The sequence below is a fragment of the Sparus aurata genome, chromosome 8 (assembly GCF_900880675.1).
Source record: "Sparus aurata chromosome 8, fSpaAur1.1, whole genome shotgun sequence".
Taxonomy (NCBI): Eukaryota; Metazoa; Chordata; class Actinopteri; order Spariformes; family Sparidae; genus Sparus; species Sparus aurata.
Genome location: NC_044194.1, coordinates 13,391,624 through 13,414,345, shown reverse-complemented (window position 1 = coordinate 13,414,345; position 22,722 = coordinate 13,391,624). Strand labels below are relative to the sequence as shown.

General features: G+C 43.4%; 1 protein-coding gene across 5 annotated transcripts in view; it reads left to right on the top strand.

Annotated features, from left to right (window-relative positions):
* Nucleotides 1-22,722, top strand: part of syt7a (synaptotagmin VIIa) — an 89,104-nt gene that overhangs the window by 51,485 nt on the left and 14,897 nt on the right. For 2 of the 5 annotated variants that reach the window (XM_030425411.1, XM_030425409.1), the window contains 5 exons: nt 2,193-2,609; nt 7,271-7,402; nt 16,721-16,823; nt 20,809-21,076; nt 22,482-22,651. In XM_030425411.1, coding sequence (XP_030281271.1) covers nt 2,193-2,609; nt 7,271-7,402; nt 16,721-16,823; nt 20,809-21,076; nt 22,482-22,651 — 1,090 coding nt within the window. Of the gene's footprint in view, nt 1-5; nt 2,610-7,270; nt 7,403-16,720; nt 16,824-20,808; nt 21,077-22,481; nt 22,652-22,722 lie in introns of those variants that run through there. The other 3 variants (XR_003984878.1, XM_030425408.1, XM_030425410.1) reach the window with 2 other exon arrangements.

Sequence of the window (22,722 nt, the reverse complement as noted above, 5' to 3'; positions counted from 1 at the left end):
TGAGTTTCAGAATCGGGCAGAAAACAAAGCGAAACACGTCCGTCACTGTTACTGCCACGCACATGTTGTCCGTACCTCAGCAGCAGCCATGATTAGATGAATGAATCAGTTCTGAGCGGAAGCAGGTCAAGTTCAGCAGGGAGGGAAAAGTGCAGCTCAGGTGTCAAGGTGAGCGCTCGGGCACACATCAAGGTGTGAGCTCCGGGGAAATGTGAACTCTCGTCATCACGATAACAATAGTTACTCGAGCTGCATGGCACCGACACAATCAGCCCAGCTGCTCCTGTGCAAACCTGCAATGTGAGGAACCGCACCGCCTGCAACACAGAAATAGTCTAGCTTTCACGCGCCGACTGAAATAATAACGCATCATAGCACGATGACCTGCCTTTTAATTAAGATTTAGTCTGAAATGTCGACTGCATGTCGGCAACTGCGTGACACATGACATGATTTAGGGCCTATTTTCAGCGTGTCGTAAATCAGGCAGTTTAATTTTCGGCTCTTCGTGATTTTTTGCACCTTCCTTCGCCACCTCGTGCCTGTGATTTCTTCCTCCACAACACATTTATGCTCATCACTACCTCACTCCTCATTCTTCTCTCCTCTTCTCATCTTTCTTTTTGCCCCCTGTCTATAATTGGATTCTATTTTCAGGTCGCTATAAGTGTCGGTGTCTCTTGTGTTTGTGTCTCGCACCCCATTTTCTGTCTCTCCTCCATCGTCACCCTCTGCTCTTATCGCTCCCATCGCGCTCTCCATCTTTCTGTCGCCATGTAAAGCCACTCCTCTTCTTCTTCTCCTCCCTTTCTTCCCACTAACTGCTTCATTTCTGCAAAACACCCTTCCATTTACCTTTTTATCCTTTTAGTTGTGACGGGTAAACATGATGGATAGCGCGCTAAAAGCCTTATGCAAAGTTGTGTTGTATGTGAAGTAATGCAGAGCAGAGTAAACTGTACCTAACTGATGTGAATAGCTCTCTCATGACCTAATTCTGGTAGTCTGGGTTACACAGCGATCTGAGAGAGAGGAGGATATATTTAGTGAGTAGAAAAAGATATAAAAAAGGATGATACAGGATACAGATGAGCGCATAAAACGCAGGACTTATGGACCTATAGGTAAGGGACATGCGTCATAGACCTTTGTGTGGATGTGACTACAGGAACATTTTTAAGAAAGGCAGCGTGCCAATTAAGCAGCCTTTATGAAGGGGAGGAGTGGAAAATGAGCGGCTGACAGAGGGAGGGAGTCGCGCCGTAGGACTTGGTTGGCTGTCGGGATGTCTCTAGAGGTGGCGCATGTGTTTAAAAGACGAAAAAAGACTTAGAGAGAAAGGAAGCGAGGCTATCAGAGATGGAAAAAGTTGACTGACGAGTAGAGGACATGGGGATCTCTCATCACACCAAAAAACCCTCATTGAGAAGGCCGGGAAGCTGCAAAACCGCGACCGACGCGCCACGACGGGGTCACGCGGCACTGAACCGCGCCACGCCCGTGCGGACGGTGCTTATCCGACCGCTGCACGCGCGAAGCACACCCTCACGCAGACAGCACGCTCAGACGGCGCAGACACGCAAGGTGCACCCACATCTGACGCAGGCACACAGGGCGAGCTCACAGTCCGCACTCTGCTGCCCGACGCAGCCCCATGAGCAGTACACAGCACACAGCGATCACTCAGGCTGCACCTTCTACTGCTATTTCTGCTACTGCTGTTACTGCTGCTGCCTCACGTTGCTCTCTTTCTCTCTCCTCCTCCTCCTGTCTCCACCTCCCAACGCTCCTCCCTCCGCCTTCAACTCAAACGCCACTCTTCCTCCGTCCTCCTCCTCCTCCTCCCCCTCACAACCATCAACTTCCTGTTTGGATGAACTTTCCTGTGTCCATCCTGACGTCAACCTGACTTCTTCATCTGCCGCGTCTCTCTACTGCCCCGTGCCACCTTGTCTCATCTCTGATGATTCTCTCCCCCTCTTCTACGCCTCATCTCCTGACCTCACCTCTTCTGACCAACTCACCTCCTCTTGCCACGGCTCCTCTCCTACATCTTCTTCTTCTTCTTCTTCTTCTTCTTCTTCTTCTTCTTCTTCCGTGTCCTCTGACTCCTCACCTCCTCATCATCCTGTCCTCTGCCGGCCGTGGCCCTCTTCGCGTTCTCTTTCCTCCCTGCTCCTCTGCCCTCCCAGCTTTGGGGATCCAGTTTTGTCCTATGCATCCACTTTGGAGCACATCCCCTCAGGGCCGGCCCGGCCTCGGACGCTGCTGCGCCAGCAGAGCCTTCAGCAGCCTCTCATCCACCCATCAGGTCCTGGTCTCGGCCAGCCCCCCACCACCTCCCAGAGCTTGGGACAATTACATACTGCACCTGGACAGCCTGGGGGAGGCGGGGGTGCTGGGAGAGGAGGGGGAGGTGGCAGCAGTGGTGAGGGTGGGGGTGCAGGTACACGAGGTGGTTCCAGGGGTGCACGGGGCAGCCCAGCAGGAGCAGGTGCCTCTCGCTATAGGGGAGGTGGTGCAGGAGGGCGCTCACGTGCCAGTCCTGGCAGCTGGGATTACATGATGGACCAGATCCGGAATCGCGGCCTGGACGTCAAGTCCTTCCTGTGAGTCTCTACAACTCTTCCTTCATGTCTCTGTGGAGTCTTTAGTGATGTCACCTGCGTAGGCTTCTGTCTCTGTCTGTGTCCTATGGTACATGCTATGCTATGCTATGCTGTGCTATATTATATGTTTGTTTAAAGTATCTCTTTGCTTTTAATGTCTTAGAATAAAATAGTTTATAACGTATGTAAATACTGACTGATCTGCTCTTACCTTTGTATATGAAAAATACTTTATCTGTGCCTTTTCTTTTGGGTGTTTTCTTTCAGTTTCTATCCAGGGAAGGATATTACCTCTGTCCATCAAAATATGTATACTGTGTGCTTGTGTGCATACATGTATGAATGTGTCTCATGTAAGGTGTGTGTTCATGGTTCACAGCTGTATTGAGACTGCGTGTTTGGAGCATTTGCCAGATTCTTTTACACAAGGTTTAATTATCACTTTCACTGTAAGTTACAAATGCAATTTAGTCCATGTTAGAGCTTATTATGTTAATGTGGGATGATGGAGTTGGACTCAGATGAGGAGGCTAGAGGTTGGCTTAACTGAAAACTCTATTATAAAAGCTAATAAGGGAAGAGTTATTAATGTAAATAAGCTGTTGTCTGTTGGCTCGTAGGCCCTGTGGTGGTGCAGGAGATGGATCAACATTTCATCTTCATCAAGACGTCATAGATCACGTAATGACATTAACAATCGTGGATTATGTTTATTAGATTTCATTCAGTAAATACAGTTACTTGAAATGTTTTATGATCCTGTCAAATCTCAACTGCAAGTCGTTCAGTGAAATAAAACATGTTGAGCAAACACAGATTCCAACATCTGTCCGTATGAATGCACGGCTCTGCGTCAAGTTTCTAATTGAGCTATCTGTTAAAGAATAAATTTTTCCTAATTTTAGAATGAATGTTATCACGTGGACAAAAAATGGCAAGGCAGTTGTGACATATTGCGGGCTATTTTTATCCCACTCTGTGATAAATTGTTCAGTGTTTACACTGCATGCTCTGCTAAACAGTAACATCTGTTTGGATGGCATTCAGCCTGTCTGCTGCAATTGCCTTTACAGGACAGAGCTAGCGATGCTAGTCGATAATATTCATGAGATGGTGTCATCAGATGTTACAGTGTATTTTATATTCACACTGTTTTCAGAGCCATACTTTGGAATGACTATTAAATATCCTGCTTAGGAGACTCACCAGGAGGCCTCAACTGTATGTCATGAGTTGAAAGTAAAATGGCAACAATTTATCTGATATCATTTAATCTTTTATGCTAACAGTGAAGCTACATCTGCTGGTTGTGCTGCAAGCCTGGCGACATGTGTGTCACCATGTGTACATCACACAGTCCATGTGTCACCGTGCATCAGTATAAGAACAAGGGTTAAGCAGCTGTGTGTAGATTTGTGTTAACCCTGAAGCATTGATCTTATGTCACAAGCACCATTACTTCTACAACATATTGTTACTTCAGGCCAGAAGTGGAGGGGGAGGAGATGAGAGAGAAGGAGGAGGAGGTGATGAAGGGATGAGGAAGGACACTGCCAAGGTACAACATGTGTTTAATGCCCCTTTGCGCTAAATCCATTTTACAGTAGCTGTTCTCTGTTTTTTTTTTACATGTGTCACAGCTTCTCTGAGCATTCGAGTATGACACAGCTCAACTAATGCCCTCAGCTAACTGAGCATTAGCAATGTAGCACATGCCACCACCAAGGTCACTGAGAATATCGCCTATAATAGCCAACTAAAGCACTCATCATTTTGATGTGAGATTGAGGTCATTGTATTTCCCTTTTCTGCAACAGCAACACAACGTATGATTGATGACAAAACGGTGCAGTAATAGACATGACCCATTGTTCAAGCCACTTCATTTCAATGCTGGCCAGATTCCCAACTTGGTGAATCATTGCTCAGTGAATGTGTCGATGTGATTGACACAGATATCTCAGGTTTGGAGTCATTTGACCAAATGGATATCTTGGGTGATTGGTCCTCACGCTTTTTGGCTTTAAATCAATAATTTATCCTAGTGTCGTTAATGTCTGTTTCCACTCCCGCCTCTGCTTCTTTAATGTTCGCTGCATTGATTGAAGCGTTTTGCCAATATTCTTGAGTGTAAATGCTCTTTCTTGAGGTGATGGAAGAAGAGGGATCCAATAACCCATAATGTATTTATTGTATAGTATCAGTACCTTACTGTTGTAACATATAGACCACTTCCCAACCAGGGGTACTTATGGGGATATGAGGGAAGATTGTAGATTAGCTCATTTAATTAATTAGTTCATTAATAAAATTAGATTAAGAAACATCCATGTAAACAATCGGCTGCAACACATGAACACAACGTGACGCAGTTGCTGGAGTTACTGTAACATTAGGCCCAAAGACTCAAACAGTTGAAAAAGTTAGGAAAAAGTAATCAGCCGACAATTGATCTAAATAGTTCGCTTATATAATGGATAAGCAGGTCAAATAGTTAGGTAAAAGTTAGGGACACGCCTAAATATTTAGCTAAACATATACATGGTTAAAAAACTGGATAAACAGTTGAAGTAGTTTGCTAAAAGTAATGGATAAAAGGACACCATAGTTAAATGAAATAAACAGGTTGAAATAGTCAGCTAAAATTAGGCAAATGGAAAAAAGGTTATAGTTTGCAAGCTAAGAGCAACGATAGCTAAATCGCTCAAATCCTTCTCCAACAGTAGGCTAATCATTCAGGCTAGTCAGCTAAAAGCAAGGACAAAAGGTTAGTTTAAACTACCTAAAAGGTTGAAATATGCAGCTTAAACTAATGGATGACATGTCATCATTTGCTGAAAGTAAGCTTATGGATATGTTAACATATTTAGTTAACAGTAATGGATATATCATAATTGTTTGCCAACAGCATGCTAATGGATTAAAGGTAAAGAAGCGGAACGGATGAAAGGTTGAAATAATTAGCAAAAAGTAGGCTAGACTAATTGATGAACGTTGTCATAGCCGAGCTACAAGTAATGGATAAGATGTTGCTGTTTGCCGAAAGTAAGCTAATGGCTAAACAGTTCAAATGTTCAAATTTAGATGAGAGCTGAGCTGAGAGCGATGGAAAAATCGTTCTAATTGTTTGCTAGGGTAATGGATAAAAGATTAAGAAGTTAGCTAAAAGTAAAGGACAAAAGGTTGATATTGTGTACCTGCAGTAGCCTAGCTAATAGAGATAATTGAGATAGTTAGCTAAAAGTAACAAATTATTTAGTTAAAGGTTGTGATAGTTAGCCTTGCTAAGTGTAACGGATGAAAGGTTGACATTGGTAACTAGAAGTAAGCAATAAAAGGTTATAGTTTGCTGAAAGCAGCCTAATGGATGAAGTTGGATAAACAGTTGAAATCTTGAGCTAAAACTAATGAATAGTCTAAAAATAGCCTAAATAATAGGTTATGGATAAAACCACTTAAAATGTTTTCATAATTGACAGGTGGTGTCAGTGACGGGCCTACTTGAGCTAATCTGAGGTTTTTTTGGGGGGTAGGTCAGACATTCAGTAAAGGCTTTGGAATCACTGGTGTAGCCGAGACATAAAACGGGGATTATTAAACAAGGCCTCGTGGTGCTGCAAGAAAAGCTTTTGACAACGTGTTAAAAAAAAAGAAAAAAAGTTCAGGGTGATATCTTTCCGCAGCTTGGCAGCACCATACGTTCTTAGCGGAGGTATTGTATAGCAGTCAGAGGCTTAAGCTATAGACCCGTGGGTGTGGGTGACAGGAAGGAGGCAGTGATGAGGAGGCAGAGTATTAAAGAGTAGGGGATAGGGATGAAGGGGGGAAAGGGGATTTGGAGAGCGTAGTGCAGCAGACTAGAGACGGTGAAATGAGAAGAGTGCAACGCGGAGAGTGAGAGAGCAGTGACCCAGAAAACGGTGACACGCACCGAGCACCTCAAGACACTGTGTCATTCAAATAGAAACAATTAGTCCAGATCTCCTTAATGAGGCTTAATTAAATCTTAACTCTGGAGAAAGACGGCAGGCATGTTCGATGGGAAAGGTGAATCTGGAGGGAAAGCAGAAGGCAGGTTGAATAACTAGATAAATTACTACCGAGAGTGCGGGCGGCGTGGCGCGGTGGGTGAGTGTTTGGGGCCCGTACGTACCTTTTGAAAAGTGTGGAAGCCGACGCGCGAGCCGCTGAATATCACATCCATTAACGATCATTAACTAATCATCAGCCGTTCCTTTAATTATTTGTTGTCTGTATGGTGTGAACACAGCCTGCACCTGTTGACAGCACCTCTTCATTATAAGCGTTACATTCTTATTAATTTGGCCTTTCAGGTTAAGGTATCTCCTTAATATCCTTCCCTGGACTGAGTGCTTACTGCTGGGGTGTTAATGTGCATATTATCCCCATTATGACCAATTTCTCTGTTCCTGCTTCCTCTGTTTACTCTGATATGGTCTCTAATTGTTCCCGCCGCCTCTCTGCTTCCTGTCCATGCTCTCACCTGAAATGACCTCTCCTTTTTTCTCTCCCCCCCGCACCACACCTTCTTTATGTCCGGTGTCCCTCTCCTTGGCATCTGTTCTCTTCTCTCGCCTCTCGCCTCTCTTTCTCTATTTTCTGTTCCTACTTCTTATCGTGTTTTTTTTATGGGGAGCCAGAGAAGGGAAGATGGTGGTCCTGGCTTTGGCCATTGGTGTGGCTGAGCAAGATGACTTTGCCAATATCCCTGACCTGCAGGAAACAGCGCAGGCAGCACCGGCAGCCAATCAGGAGCCCCCTCCTGAGAAGAGGTACCGGATCATGTGTGAGAGCGCCTGTTGTATGCGAGAGAATGGAGTGCAAATGAAAAGGACGTGAATGATATGATATCGAAGAAAAAAACAAGAGATGATTTCAGAATTAGGTAGAGGAGAGTTTTGTTTTGTAGTGTTTTGCGGTGAGTCACAGCACTTAAGTGCATTGAGCCAGAGAGCTGCACCTGAAATAGCACCGGAGCTCCACACTCTGTTACAGAAATAAAAATGAGAGCTGGCTATGAAACCAAATGCAGGGAGAGAAAAAGTGCCTGTAATGCTGAGATGAGTAAAGAGATAAAGCAATTGGGATGTTAGCTGTAAAGCAGTAATGAGCTCATAAATCACAGCAGTGAGATGCTCACGGGTACTCCAGCCCCTTTTAGAGCCAAAATTTCAGCAAATCAAATAAAACTGTGTTTTCTCATGCCAGTGGTCCTTTTTTTCATGGCCATGATAATCATCTCCCCTATTGCATTGACATTCTCCTCCACCATTTTCATCTCTATTTGTTTGTCTCTTCACTCCTGCCATACAGAGACCTCCCATTGGTAATTGTCATATTTCCTTTGGATATTCATGCTTTTTATTATCCCAGTCCTTTCTACTCCTGTGTTCTTTTTTTTCCCCTCCTGCTCATTAGCTTCCTTCAATCACCCTCTGCTGCTCGGAGAGTCTCGTCTCTGTAGCTCCACCAAGGGCCCAGAGAGCCTCCTCATTATTCCACAACATGGTAGTCACTTACATAAACATGCTGCTAAAAATAAACCTTTTCCTTGCCAGCCACCTTACACACAAGAAGCCAAAATATCTCCACTCATCTATAAGGATGCACCGCTCCCCTCGCTTACGTCTCCCTGTCTCCCAAAATAATTAGTTTTGCATTCTGTTTAGGAATCGGAACAATTTTTTTTCTTCCATCGAACAGTTTAAGACCAACAAAATAGCAGTGTCACGTGAAACAGAACAGCTCAAACCCCACTTTGCTAGTACGGTTAATTTTTTCGGCCACGGATGGTGGTTTTGATTATTTGCGCCAGTGTGTAGCACCGCAGAGCCAGAGTGAAATCCTGCGATCCGTCCAGCCCGAGGCAGATGCGACACACTCGATTTCCTCTGCAGCCCAATTAGGTCGTTTTAACCTCACTTTGATTCTGTGACAAATTGGAGACAATTTGGAGATACATAATATGACGCTCACCTTAAAACAAAATGGCAGGACAGGGTGAACAAATTCTGATTTACTCGTCACACCAATTATTCCTCATTCACAAGTGTTTCATCAATTTGACACATGATTTTAAACTAGGGCTCTATTACAATGCAGATGGTAACTGTTTTCTTATCTAGAATGCACAGCCGCAGTTTGGAGGAGCACATGTGGGCTATGGAACCGGAGACGTTCGCAGGGTCAATTGTGTCCTCTGCATGATAGTAATTGAACTAATAAGCACCTTTATTTTTCACAACATTGCTGTTAGAGTTATGCTACATCAACAGCTTGTGAAAGATATTTGTCGTCTGTTTAGTCTGCCTCATTTTAGTCTCTTGCCCCAAAGCATCTGGTGACCTTTCCTGGAGTTAACAAACAAGCATGAAAGTACTCTTTGAGTAAGAATGTCACTTTTGTGAACTTCAAAAGTATCCGGATTACTCAGGATTAGTGTGAAACCCTCGGAGCCACGGCCAATTTGAAGTGCACATTAGGTCTGACTCTTCCAGCTTTGGTGTTCACCTGGAAACCTCCTTAAATGGGTTGTGAAAATCCACTAATAGACTTAACAGCACCAGGAGCCGCAGGCTGCTCGGTCCAGCGCGTAGGCCGCAGGAACGCACCTCGATTAACGATAATTGAGTGTATTGTGGTATTTTATAGATTAACCTGAAGTTCATTTAATATCTTTCAGCCAAAACAGAATGAGTGGCAGCTTACAGTCTGTGAACAATAGAGAAGTAAGAAGTAAAAAAAAACAAAAAAAAAACGTGTCAACCCTTTCGTGAGCTCCTTTTCGTCCCTCTCTGGAGCTGTAAACTAATTCCACTTGAGCCACTCATTAGTTTGTTTGTTTTAATGGTAGAGCACACATTCAAATGTCTAATAAACGATTTAGCCACACATTAATTGGATGCTAAATTTAGAAGCTCAAGTAAACATTATAAGTCCACAGTGAATTAGAAATGCAAGGTGTAAGCTTGCTGGGAGTATATCATTCCCCCGTGGTGTTAGTGCTGACTTCATAGATGTCTGACCATGATTTAATCAATCACACTCCTGGCATATTGCTCATTCTAAACAGGGCACTCGAGCCTGCCTGATGCCCGAGACAAAGCTGCACTTCCATTTCGTCTCTTACCCTCCGAAGCCCTTGTACAGCCATATCATCTCATTCTGTGCATTCCCATCAAACACGTCCTTCATGTGGCCATCACTCATCTCCATACCTGCATCACTCATGTTGTAACCCCGGGAATTTGTTCAGCTAAACTGATCCGCTGAGAAACATCCCGCTGGCAAATTTTTTCAGCCAAACGTAAAAGCCTCTGAAGTTAATGTGGATAGTTTCTTTGACTCTCCAATTTTAACATCATCATCAAAAACTGAAATGCCTGTTGAATATCAGCCTAGCTCATCATTATCTACTAAACAGTCATAAAATCAAAGTTATTCAGGAATGATTAGCTAACGATTCATTAACTATACAGTTGTTCCTGATTCATTACCTACTCACGTCCTTATTGTAAAGCGTTAACTGTGAGAATTTAACAAAAGTGTAGAAAAGTGTCCCTTTTCACGCAATGTTAAAGACAGTGAGAAAAAAATCCGTGGATCCGGCCTTTTAGCCCGATCGGGACCAAAAGCTAGTGTCTATTCTGGGCTGAGATCCATCCTCCATCCAAGTTTCATGGAAATGCAGTAAGTAGTTTTCAAGTAATCCTGCTGACAAACCAACAAACAGAAAAATATAACCTCCTTGGTTAGTATGTAACAATTAATAAAAGCCAGCGACAACAATGAAAAATATATTATGTACGTTACTAAGGTAGGAGTGTGCAGGCATTTTACATATATTGGAGTATTTTTTCTATTGTTGTAATATACTTATTTAAAAATCTGAGTGCTTCTTCCACCACTGGGAACAACAACAATCCTGGCCTCGTAAATGGGAACATACATGTAGCAAACTCAAAAAACAACAAAGAGGCTTTTCATTTACCCTTCAGCAGTGTGTTAACACGCCATTGTTGCCTGGCTATAGTCGAACGCAAGCTAATCAAACACACTTGTTATCGCCACTGGCCATGAGAAGGTGTTATAGTGCGTGATATTCATTATGCTCCTTCATTGACCTTGTGTGTCCGATCGCTGGATGAAAGTGTTCTGTGTAGCCATTTGTTTATAAAGTGAGGCAGGGGCTGACCGACAGTTTGAGCTGGCGGTAGTTATGGAGATTTTCAAAACCAAGGTTACACATTTTCAGGGAGGCGAGAGGGAGGGAACATTGGTGGATTAAAAAATTGTGTGTTGCCTTGATGCCAGGGCCGCACATGCTGAGATGTTTTCATCGTAGGCATCCATAGGTTGTGAATCTTAGAAAGCTTAATTAGGATGCTAGAGTGGCTCGTTAATGCTTCATTGGCCTTCACTCATACAATTCTGCTGCGATTCAGTGAACCTACGCTGTAGGTTCTCCTCCAGTGTAGCTATAAAGAGAAGCCACAATCCCCGAGAGCTTTGAATCTAGATCTCTCTGTGAGCGGCAGGCGAATGGACCAATGGCGACAGCGGTTCAGGACAGAGGAGGTGGGACATATACTTGTGCCACATTAACATTCAATCCACTTCCCTGTGGTCTTTCAATTATTCATCCATGCATGTTACATCACTTTGTGTAAGCCAGCGGAGTTATTTCTTGTTTCAGAATACATATGGAAGATATTGATAAATATAGATGTATACGCTGCTGCCTTTAGAGACGGAATGCACTCTCCGAGTCTCCGCGTGTCTGTTAATTGCCAAGTGGGCTATAAAATATTGCTCCATAATTTATGAGCTTATTACGTTGCTTAACTTGACATGAAAGGTGAAGACAAATACAGCGTATGGTGGTTATGACCTTTTACCTCAATCGATATAAATGGTTATTAATTCAACGTCACGACTGCGTGTTTGTGCTTTAATGGCATTAGTCTGAGGAGGAGGAGTTTCATCTTTGTGTGAGTTCAGGTTAATGTAGAGTTAGGTCATCCTGAGGTCAGAGGAGTACGGTTGTTAGGGGGAAATTTCAGGCCTTAGATGTTAAAAAAAACCTGCTTTTTATTAAAGCTTTCAGCTGTATGTGTGTTTGTACATAAACATGCAAATTGATTATGTTATGCTCTGCTAGTCTGACACAGTGCTCCTCCTGTGACAGGGGGCTTTATGGGCCCGACTAATCAGCAGAGTCCTCAGGGGCTCTGGCTAAGACTGTCCCCGAGGCTCGGCTCCCTGTGGCCACCACGCTCATCCCCGCATCACAGGGGGAATGATGAGATGCATTCGTGCTACGAGAGGGGCGCAGTGGATAGCAGCTAGGCGGAAAAAAAAGGGGTCACAAAGAGAGTAGGAGGAGGGGAGCGTATTCATGCATCCATCCATCCACATGTCAGCGGAGGATGAGAGAAAACGCTGGGTACAAATCCATCTTCCATCCATGAGAGTAGTAGGAGGGGGTACTTATTGTACTCTTCACATCCATGCGTTAATGCAGGGCTGAAGGCAGCAGCACTCTAGCCAGCAGCAGGTACATGCTGGCACACATGCTCCTCTCATACATACAGATAGACGGAGGGCGGTTGGGGAGACAAGCTATTTGGAGCATTAACCTGGGACCCCGGTGTCCTGCCTCAGAACAGGTGGCGCATCTGCAGCAGCATCCACCTCAGAGGCAATCTTTGAATCTAATCGAGCTTCAAAACATTTGGTCGACTCGTGTTTGGAGTTTTAATGGACTCGAAAAATGTTTTGATCATTTCGTGTTGTTGAAACTCCCTGGAACGATAGGTTAGTTATTTTAATTGAGCTTGGAGACATGAATGCTTAATTGCGGAGAGTATTGGGAGGTCATAAAGGGAGGTGGGGGCTCAAGTGTTACACCGTAGGTTGGAAGGGTAATATACTCAGTTCATTTTTAGGATTGGATCGTAGTCTAAAGGACAGCAGCCCACCACTAAAGTTAAAAGTAGTAGTTAAAAATAGCTCAAATATGGCTCCTAATAGAATTTAAATTGACGTAAAACAGGATAAAGATCTACATTTGGCACCCACTGAATTGTCTTGTGGCTTTTCTATTTCCATTTCAGTGAAAGAAGCACATACACAGAAGGCAGCATTTAGCACCTCCCTTGGTGCCTCTCCCTGAAATGGGATTTCAGTAAATGATGCTATTTTAAAACTAATTTCCAGCTCCAACATGCAGGAAGTAATTAGTTAACAGTGAAAGCATCCATATTTATACGTCACAGCAGAATGTTTGGTTAGAGCCTGAGAAGTGAGGCAGCAGGGACGACTGACTCCAGTGTGAACGTACATGTGTTTCATGTGGATGACGAGTTATGTAAGCAGCGCCATGCCTCACTGCTGTGGTTCTGACTGTGTATGATCCTGGGGAAGTGTGCCATGGCCCCTGAAGAGTGATAGAATCTAGTGGGCGGTTATGAAATTGAGCATAGACATTGAAATACATCACTTCATGGTCTCGGGTGAGCGTGTTTGTTTGAGTGTGACATGTTTGCAGAGGGGTGGGGTAAAAAAAAAATAAAAAAAAAAGTGGTGGTGGTGATGGGGCTGGGGCTGGGTTGGGCTTTCTTTCTCGCGTCTCTCTCCAGCCTAGAAGTGGAGTGTCTTTCCCCCCCCTCCCCCCCTCTTCTTCGAGCTGCTGGCCCTCGGTCAGGTAACAAAAAACAGGATAGTATCACAGGACGGTGAAACCCAAAGTGGCCCCGCCTGCCTCCATATGTCTGTTCATGTGAATGTGTGTGTCTGCGAGGCTCTCACCCGTACCTGTCATATATCCTATACCTTATCTTCTTTGTTCTCACTGTGTTTGCCTGTCTGCTGCACCCCTTCCCCTCTGAACACACCCTTGCCCTGCGCCCACTCCCAACAACCTCCTCTCACACACACACCCCGAAACCCCCCCCCCCCCCCATATGTATGGTCTGTGTTTCTAGAGCCGTTGCTATGCCAACAGCCCACTTTCTGTGCCTTAGCTGTAGGAGAATCTGATCTGAGTCCACTCTGCCTCCCACTGGATACTGTAGACAACTGCAGGCTCTAAAGCACCAATTTCCACATCAATCCCCCAAAGGGTTCGGACAGAAAAAGCATTGGCACCGAAATGTAGCGGTTGTAGTTTTACCATCTGCCACAATTAATATCGCTTTTTTTTTTCTTTTTTTTTTTTTTTTTTTTAGAAATTTAATAAACCGAAACAAAATCTTGATTTTCAATTCATGATATGCTGCGTTATCTGGAGGAAGTATCTTGTTTTCCGCAACAAATCCGCAGCCCCAGACGCGTTGTTTGAGCAGCCTGGAGGCAGCGCTGGAGAAGAGGACCTCCGCAGGTGCTGTAGTGAAGCAGGGCTGGTAGAAAGGCCATTCCCCCTTTGGCTGCACTAGCTCTTACCTGAGAATGCACCGAAACCCCTGAATGAAGCATGAAGGAGAATGAATAATTGAAGACATTCACTCCCACCATCGTTAGTTGGGAGGTGGAGGAGGAGGGAGGTGCCTTACTTTACGTCAAACCCGAAGAGTTTCTCTCCGTCAGATCGTCAGATCTTGGTTAGTGTTTCTTTGCCCAGCCTTTTTCCTCTCCTCTCACACTCATCGCCTGCAGTTTAGAGAAAATAAATAAATAAACAGGCCCATGGAAATGAAATTACCTCCCCTGGCAACTAATACAACTAACACCAATTGATGAATATTCCCTTCCCTTCTCGAAGTGGTTAACATCCCTCCTCCCCTCCCCCCCACCCGTCTCGCTCTGGTTCCTTTGCTGGTTGAAGTGATTGTCTGTTTGCTTGTCTTGTTTGCTTGCTTTTTCTGTCTGTCTATTTGTCAGTATAGTTTCCCTCTGGTTCTGTCCTTGTCTCCTGCAAAAATGTACACATTATTGCATTCAACATCGATTCTCATCCAAATTTGCGGTCTCGAGCGCCCAGCAACAACAACAACAAAAAACGAATATGACCCATGAAACATTACATTCTCTGAGTGAGAAGCTCGACAGAGAATGCTGGCCAGACAGACAGACTTTTTCTATGGGCTCCTTGTTTTCTGCCTGTCCGGGGCATTGCCTTCACTCTCTGAGTGACAACTACTTGCATATGTTCTATATGCACATGTAGCCAATGCCAGTTTGTGCTTTGGCCCCTGTGTCCCCAGTCCACACTTTTAGAGTGTTGCTTAATGGTTGTAAAATCAGGTTAGATCGAAAGTTTAACTCGTCTGATTTCTAGCTACGACTTCATTTTTCTACTAACACCCTCTTTTGTGACACTCTAAATGTGCATCTCCTATGTTCTTACTATTTGTCCCTTTTTTGTGTCTTCGATGATATTATCTTTTCGTGTGGTATATCTACGCCTTTTTTCTCTTTCACACTATCTCTCATCTGTCATTTATTTTTAAACTCTCCATGTAAAGAACGGCGGTTCTCGCTCTCTGTTTTTCCTGGTGATCAATTGTATTTATTGTCCTTTTCTTTTCATCTTTGTGCTCTTCTTTCTCCCCTCAGCATGTTCGTCCCTTCGTCTCCTGTTAGAGATATTGTGTGTGCATAGCTCTTTATTTTTTTTGTCTCTTATTTTTCGATACTTATCAGACTGACCAAACTAAGCCTCTCTTGTGTTTCCAGGCTTTCCTTCCTTCATCCCCTATCTTTTCTTACAGCTCTGTTTTCTCTCTCTAATGTGCTGGTGTTTGTAACGATCTCACTCTCTGTTTTGGTTTTTCGGTTTTTCGTAACCTCACTGTTCATGCTATTAATACTTGCTATCTCTTCTGGTACAGACAAATAATTTTCAGCTTTGCTTTTTTCGATTTCTCACATTCCTTGTTGAACCTTGTATCTTATCTACAGTGTTTTATGATTTCTGTCCAGTGCGCGTTTGTGTGTCTGCAACTACGGCATCCTCTCTGCATCTGCTCATTTCTTTTTCTCTTTCTCTGTGTGTTTCTGTACTCCTCTTCTCTTCTTTATCGACTGTTTCTTTATTGCCTAACAGTGTTTCAATGTTCAGCCCCTCCATGTGCCTTGACCAGTCATCTATGGAGTGCTGTGTGTCCAATGTGTCACATTACATTGGCCAGGACGTTTTTCGCATTTGGCTCTCTCTCGTTTCTATCTTTTATTTAACCTCATATTCTTTATTCTCTTTTCATTTTAATTTATTCTTTGATGTTTTTTCTTTATTTATCTTTCATTTTGTTTCATGATGTATGAACATAGAGGTTTTTCTCCCAGAATGTTTGTCCCACTTTAACATTTTGTTTTCAACAATCCTCGTGTGAAGGAACTAAACTTAACATCTATTAACATTTGCACTGAAGTAGCAGCTCTGCCATGGGAGATCTCTGCTCTCTCTTTTATGTTTTAATTAATAATTTTGGTGTTGTTGATTCATAACTGAGAGATTTTAAACAAAGCCCTCACAAAACTGTTGAACATCTGTCCTGTTAAATGTCTGGTCGTCTACGTGTTGCTATACATGTCTGTCTACTGTATTTATAGTGACGTCATGTTGCTATACGTGTCATTATACATGTGTGTCTTCGTTAAAGTCTTTAGAGGGAATACGGGTCGGTTTCGAGAGACAATTAATTGGTTCCTCTCAATTTTAAAAATTTTAGTGGTTCTGTTTTGTGTTCTGTCAGAAAATGTGTCTGGAGGTAACTTTCTTGTTAGAGATATGGATGTTTGCCACACTTGGACATATGTACAGTCATCTCGGATTCCAAGTTTCATCAAACGCAACTCACCACATCAAAATGTCCTCAGTTCTAGCACCCGCTGTTAATCTGTCGAATCTTTGGCAGATTTTTATTTGGCTTTGCTCATCATAGCTAGAGAAAGCACAATCCACTTTGAAGTGACATCTATCCAAAGCAAAACTTGGACTCAATTGGTCATTTGAGATAGGCGGTTTATCAAGCGCCAGACAGGTGGAGGTTGGACTCCCTCCCTGTGTGCACAGACATTCTCTCTTTCCAGAGACGAGTTAGATTTCTCAGCTCATGTCCTCGCCGTTTAACTTGTGTTTTTGCTTGCAGGGGCAACAAGCCAGCTAACAGCCCCAAGGGCCAACCCCCTGATGCTGATGGCCACTCCTCTGTCACTGACCTGGCCAACTCTCTCACTGGAGACATGGTGATGGTAAGACCCTGTATCCCACTGCACATCCATTCTGCTGTTGTCTTTCCTGACGATGACACCCCTGTCCATCATTTGTTCCAAATAAAGACAAAATAGACATTATTTTATTGTCAACATATCCCATTAAAGGTCAAGTATGTAGTTTTAGTGGCATCTAGTGGCTAAATATCCTTTGTGTTAATCTCCTCTAGAGTCAGTGATTGTTTTGTCCGTTCTGGCCTAGAATACAAACACGGATGACTCTGGGGAGTGGATATAAAAAGGCTCATTCTGAGGCACTGGTTGTCAGCCTGGGGTTCAGGACCCACAGGGGACTTGTGAGATAATTTCCTGGGGTCATCAGATGGTTATAGTGAAAAAATAGCATATTTTAGAATGAAAAACATTATGCGTTCTGTATCAGTGATATAACGTGCCTTGGATTTTTTTTTGTGAGATTGAATGTGTGCATGCACATGAGTTGTGATTGGACAAAGACAAAAACCCTCTTTTTTATTGTGGCAGTTTCAGGGTGTTGTAAGTTTAAAGTGCTGGAAGAAGGGGGTCCTGAACACCATCAGATTTCTCTGTGCAGTCGAGGCTCGAAAAGGTTGAGAACCGCTGTTCTAAGGTCACGAAAACGCAATTATTCTTAGCTTCAGGTACATAGACATACTTATGAATATGATATTCTTTCTCTGCCCCTAATTCTCCCTCAATCCTTCTCACTGGACCTTTAGAAGCCAATAGTTTTACAATTTTAAGAAATTATTCCAATACAGCTACATTAATATGGAAGAGGAGATTGGTTTGGGCCTATTTTTGGCTGCAGATTAAGTAACATGTGCTTGTTGGTCATTATGGCACCAACAGTTTTCGGTATACTCGATCGATACAAAACAAACTTAAATTCCCATCTTCATTCTACTGAAGGAACTCATTTATCTGTATTTATTGGCTTTTGAAGCTGTAAGGTAAGGAGGACAGAAACATATAAGTCCTTGGTTACACAAACTAATGTTAGTAGGATCAATTCATTGTTAGTTTTGGGATTTTTTTAATTGATTTTGATGACAGTATGAAAAAAGTAAAATTTCTCAAGACTGATTTATGAAGTAAATCTTGAAGTATTTATTTTGGGACTCACAAGAGACAGATTAGGAAGAAACTGAAGAAAGTAAGGCAGAGGAGACAAAGATATTCTAACTTTCAGTACTCAGTGTGGGTCGACTTTCAAGTTGTAAATATTGTCTTTTGAATTTGATCCCGTCAGTTTATGAAGCAGACTTTCTGTTTCTGTTGTTGTCTCTGAGTGGTTATTTTTCTCAGTGTAACGAAAGTAAACTGACCTTGATATGACAGTTCCACTTTGGTGTGAAGGAACTTGACTCGCCTCAGTCCTGACCTCAGCTCCATCCAACACCTTTGGTGATGAATCAGAACGCCAACTGTGAGCCTGGCTTCATCAGACACAATCAGTGCCAAACATCATTAATGTTCTTGTGTGTGAATGGAAGCAAATCCCTCCAACCAGGTTCGATAATTGTTTAAAAAGCCTAAAACCAGAAAGAACGGGGGATCATACTGATGCCAGTGGTTTTATAACAAATGTTAGTAAAGCTTCATTTTACAGGACTGCAAATTTCACATAATTACCACAAGAGTTACCATGAAAATCACCACAGTGTTATTTCATGATAATATTCTGCTATTTTCCAAAAAGGAGTTAATAAATAACTGTAAGACACTTCCTGGTAACTTTGGCTGATCGAACCATTTTCATTTCCCACTAGTTTCTGTCTAACTTCCCCTCAGCAGACCACTTAATTGAAGTGATTTGTTGCAGCTTAATTTCTTAAGTAAGTGTAAGCAGTTTCTGGCAAACTTCTGCAGGTCACTAAATTGAAGTAAGTTTTTTTTTTTTTTTACTGCTTTCTTATGCTTCTGTCAGAACTGAACACAGAGATGCAGTCGAGTGCATGACTCAGGAGACAGTTCAGTTCGAGGTAAAAAAAACAAACCCTCTTTACTCAGAAGCAGGGTTTGATACACAAAAATGCAGTCACTCAGGCAAACAATTCCCAAAGGTCTGAGACAAAGGTGAGGTCAAGAAACACCAGAAAGGTTCTAATAACCAGGAACACTAGACACGAGGAAATAAGGCTGGTATGCTTGACATGACACGACCTGGCACAGAGAGCTGGGAACACACAGACTCAACACATTCAGGGCGCGGCAGACAGTCACAAAGGAGGGAAACACACAAAGGCAGGAAGAAGGGATCTGAAACCAGAGTGGAGATGAGCAGCACAAAATAAAACAGGAAGTAAATCAACAAAAAAAGTGAAATCAGAACAGAATGCTAGATGAGACATTACCACTCCAGCAGATCAGTCCAACTAATAATGTCTTTACACCACCGAAGGTAAACGTCCTTCTCTTCGTATTTTGGGACAACAATATATTAGCAAATGAATTAATAACAGGAAAATGATTTATATTTGTAATCATTTAATTTGGTGGCCTGCTGAGGGGAAGTTAGACGGAAATTACAATGATTAGCGGAAGTTAAAGATACAACAGACAACTTCCCCCCCGCCAGCGTTTCCAAGCAGTATTATTGTTGGAGCTGCTATCCCAAAGACAACTGGGTCGTTTTCATTTCTCTCAGATTTGCAGTTTATTCATTCATTTATCTCATTATGATAACACGTAGACGCAGAAAACTCTTCCTATGCCAGTTTAAGCAGTAACCAGTTGGACGTTTTGTGTTAAAGAAATGACCTTTTTCTGGATAATTTCTAATCCATTTTGAGGTAATTATAGTTGTAATTTGGGTGTAATTTCAAAGAAATTGCATAAAATGTTTTTTGTAATTACCATCCATGCATCATGCAATTTATTGGTCAGCAAAATTAAGTGTTACCTAGTTGTTCAGTGTGCAGTTACTTCTTACCTTCACTCACTAATGATGAGGTAATTCTTCGCCACCAGGTAGGACTGGTGTTGCCTCGTCATCCTCGGTGCACCGGTTGATTTAAAGCTGCACACGGTAATAACGGAGCCATCATAGCGGAAAAGACACACACACTGACAGTTCCCACAGTGGCAATCAAGCGAGACAAGCCATCCAAGGTGACTCACACTGCTTGATAAATTGCACTTAGAATATTTCACACTTGCTCTGCCTGTCAGTTCTAAACCCCATATTGACAGAATCTGACTGAGCGAGTCTTTGTCACTTTGAAATTGAAGCTCTGGCCTGAAGCGCTGGAATCAACAGTTTCAGGTGGTGTGGAGTGTTTGCATTCAAACCAGACAGCCAGGCCAGACTCTTTTAAAGTGTCAGGCTCTTGCCCAAAGTGGTCTCATGAACTGCTGGTTGTCTCAATCCCCCCTTAAAGTCCTCAAACGCTTCATTTCAATCTCTGCTATTGTTAGAGGGAGAAAACAATAAAGGGTAGAGACAGAAGGTGGAGCCACGGGGAGAAATTAAGCGGCCATAAAGACATGTGCAGACTGCCAACCTTGAGCTGTTCTTTGGTTCCTCCCATGCCCCTCGTGCAATGATCTCTCTCCTTCTCTTTCTGTTTGTCTGTCTCCCCTCCTTCCCTCTCTCTGCCCGCTGCCGTCTATCAGATAGTGGCCTTTTAGTGCACAGCAGTGATAAAGCAGTCGGAGTGGCCATGAGAGAGAATGGGTGGTCTAAAGCTCCTCTATCTTCCATCTGAGCACCTCCTGCCTCTTAAGAACACTAAAAAGGGAAATAAAACTCTCTCAGTCTTCTTAATGTCAGCCCAATCTCTGCCTTTGAGCAGCTGCTTTGGTACGCTGTGATGGAAATGTGGCGCTAAAGATCTCCTCCCCTCACAGCTTCTTGCGCGTCACAGTCTGCGTGCACGTGCTTGTGCCAGAGAAAGAGTGTGTGCCCTTGGACCGAACTTTTCATGTGAGTGGCTGCCACGTGTATTTGTATTTACTCACCTGCGTTTGTGGCCCCCCGCAGCTCTCTCCGGGTTCCGAGGACGATGACGGCGAAGGGCCTATCAGCGAGAAGCTGGGCCGGATCCAGTTCAGCATAGGCTACAGCTTCCAGAACACGACCCTCACCGTTAAAGTGCTGAGGGGCCAGGAGCTCCCAGCCAAAGACTTCTCCGGCACCTCCGACCCCTTCGTCAAAATCTACCTGCTGCCCGACAAGAAGCACAAGCTGGAGACCAAGGTCAAGAGGAAGAACCTCAACCCCCACTGGAACGAAACCTTCCTGTTCGAGGGTCTGTGTTTTTTCTACCCATAACATAACATAACATGAAAAAAACGCATCAGATTCAGAAATACTAAAATCTCTCATGTAAAGTAACCCACCTATTTTTGAGGGACTACGCTGCTCATTAGAAGACGCTGAAGGAGAAGGCAGGCTTTCCATGTCAGCTGCGCCCAATTCTGGGGCAGTGGTTTCCATTATTAGGGCTTTGCTCGGCTGATAATCCTGTTTAGAGCTACATACATTTTGCTTTTCTTTAGATGAGAAGCTCAAATACACGAACATCTGTACGCTAAATTGGAAACTATTGCCAGGAGCTGCTTCGCCCAGCAACAGCAGGGAGCAGCCGGCCTGGCTCTGTCCGAAGGCGAAACGAATTGGCCTACCACCTCTAAAGCTCACTAATTAACGTGTTGCTTCTTATTTGTTTAATCATCATAAAAAACACCGTATGAAAACAATTGGTCCAGGCTATAGTCACTTCCCCCCATTTATAGACGCACACAGGGGACGGCGAAATACTCTCCTGCAAATATGTTACGTGCGGTAAGCCAGTAGTTCCCATGTTCTCTGAGGTAAAATTACTGTTTTTTGTCCTACTAGTCTGGTGGATTAGAAGAGAGCACAGGTGCAATATATGTAGCAGTCTGTATGTGCCGAAAGTAATAGTTATTCATCCCCACACATGTTTCTATAAGTTTTGTGTCCTTTGTCGTATATTATAGGGTGATGACAGACATCAACAATCAACAGATATGACATACGTTTTGCACAACTATATATGACAGTGGTATCAATCATCTCATCAAACTTGCTGCCTTCTCCTCTCAAGTTTGAACCATTCATTATGTGTTCTTGGCAGTGACAAAGAGTCGTTTTTCCGGTGCACAAAAAGCATTGTGGGAGCTGTGTGAAAATTCACAAACAAGGTGTGAAGTTTGAACAAATTTTGTGCATCAATACCTCCAGCAGGTTTATTTTTTTATCAAAAGGAGAAAAATACTCTGAAGAACTGCGATCTGCAGATGTTTGGTGAAGCCACGCAGAGAGCAGTAAAGCGTCCCGACACTAAATTATCTAAATTAGTTTCATTATGACCAATGTGCTCGGATGACAGCGCAATGGTAAAATAGCCAAAATCATGTTCAGCTCAGACCATTTCCAAAATTAGAACAATAGCCAGTGCTCCTGAAAAATAAATGAGATAGGTCTTTGTGAGCGGAGTATATTGATCCCTCTCCGTCGTTTGAGAGAATTCTTGCTCGTCCTGCAGTTTTTTGAAAATGCACTTAGTCCTTTTTCCAAACTCGTCCTTGTTAGCAGGGTGCAGATTACTCTGCCCTCTCCGCACTGTCAAGAAAATGTTTTTACACTCTCTGTAACGTTGCTGCTTCTGCCTCTGTCTCTGTTTTTAGGCTTCCCTTACGAGAAAGTGAGAGAACGCACACTGTACCTTCAGGTGTTGGACTACGACCGCTTCAGCAGGAATGACCCCATTGGAGAGGTGTCAATTCCCCTTAACAAGGTGGAACTGGGCCAGATAAAGACCTTCTGGAAGGAGCTCAAGCCCTGCAGTGATGGCAGTGTAAGAGAGGGGGGAGATGGCCATCTGGCAGAATGATGACAAATCAGTGCCTTCATTCAGATGTTGTTATT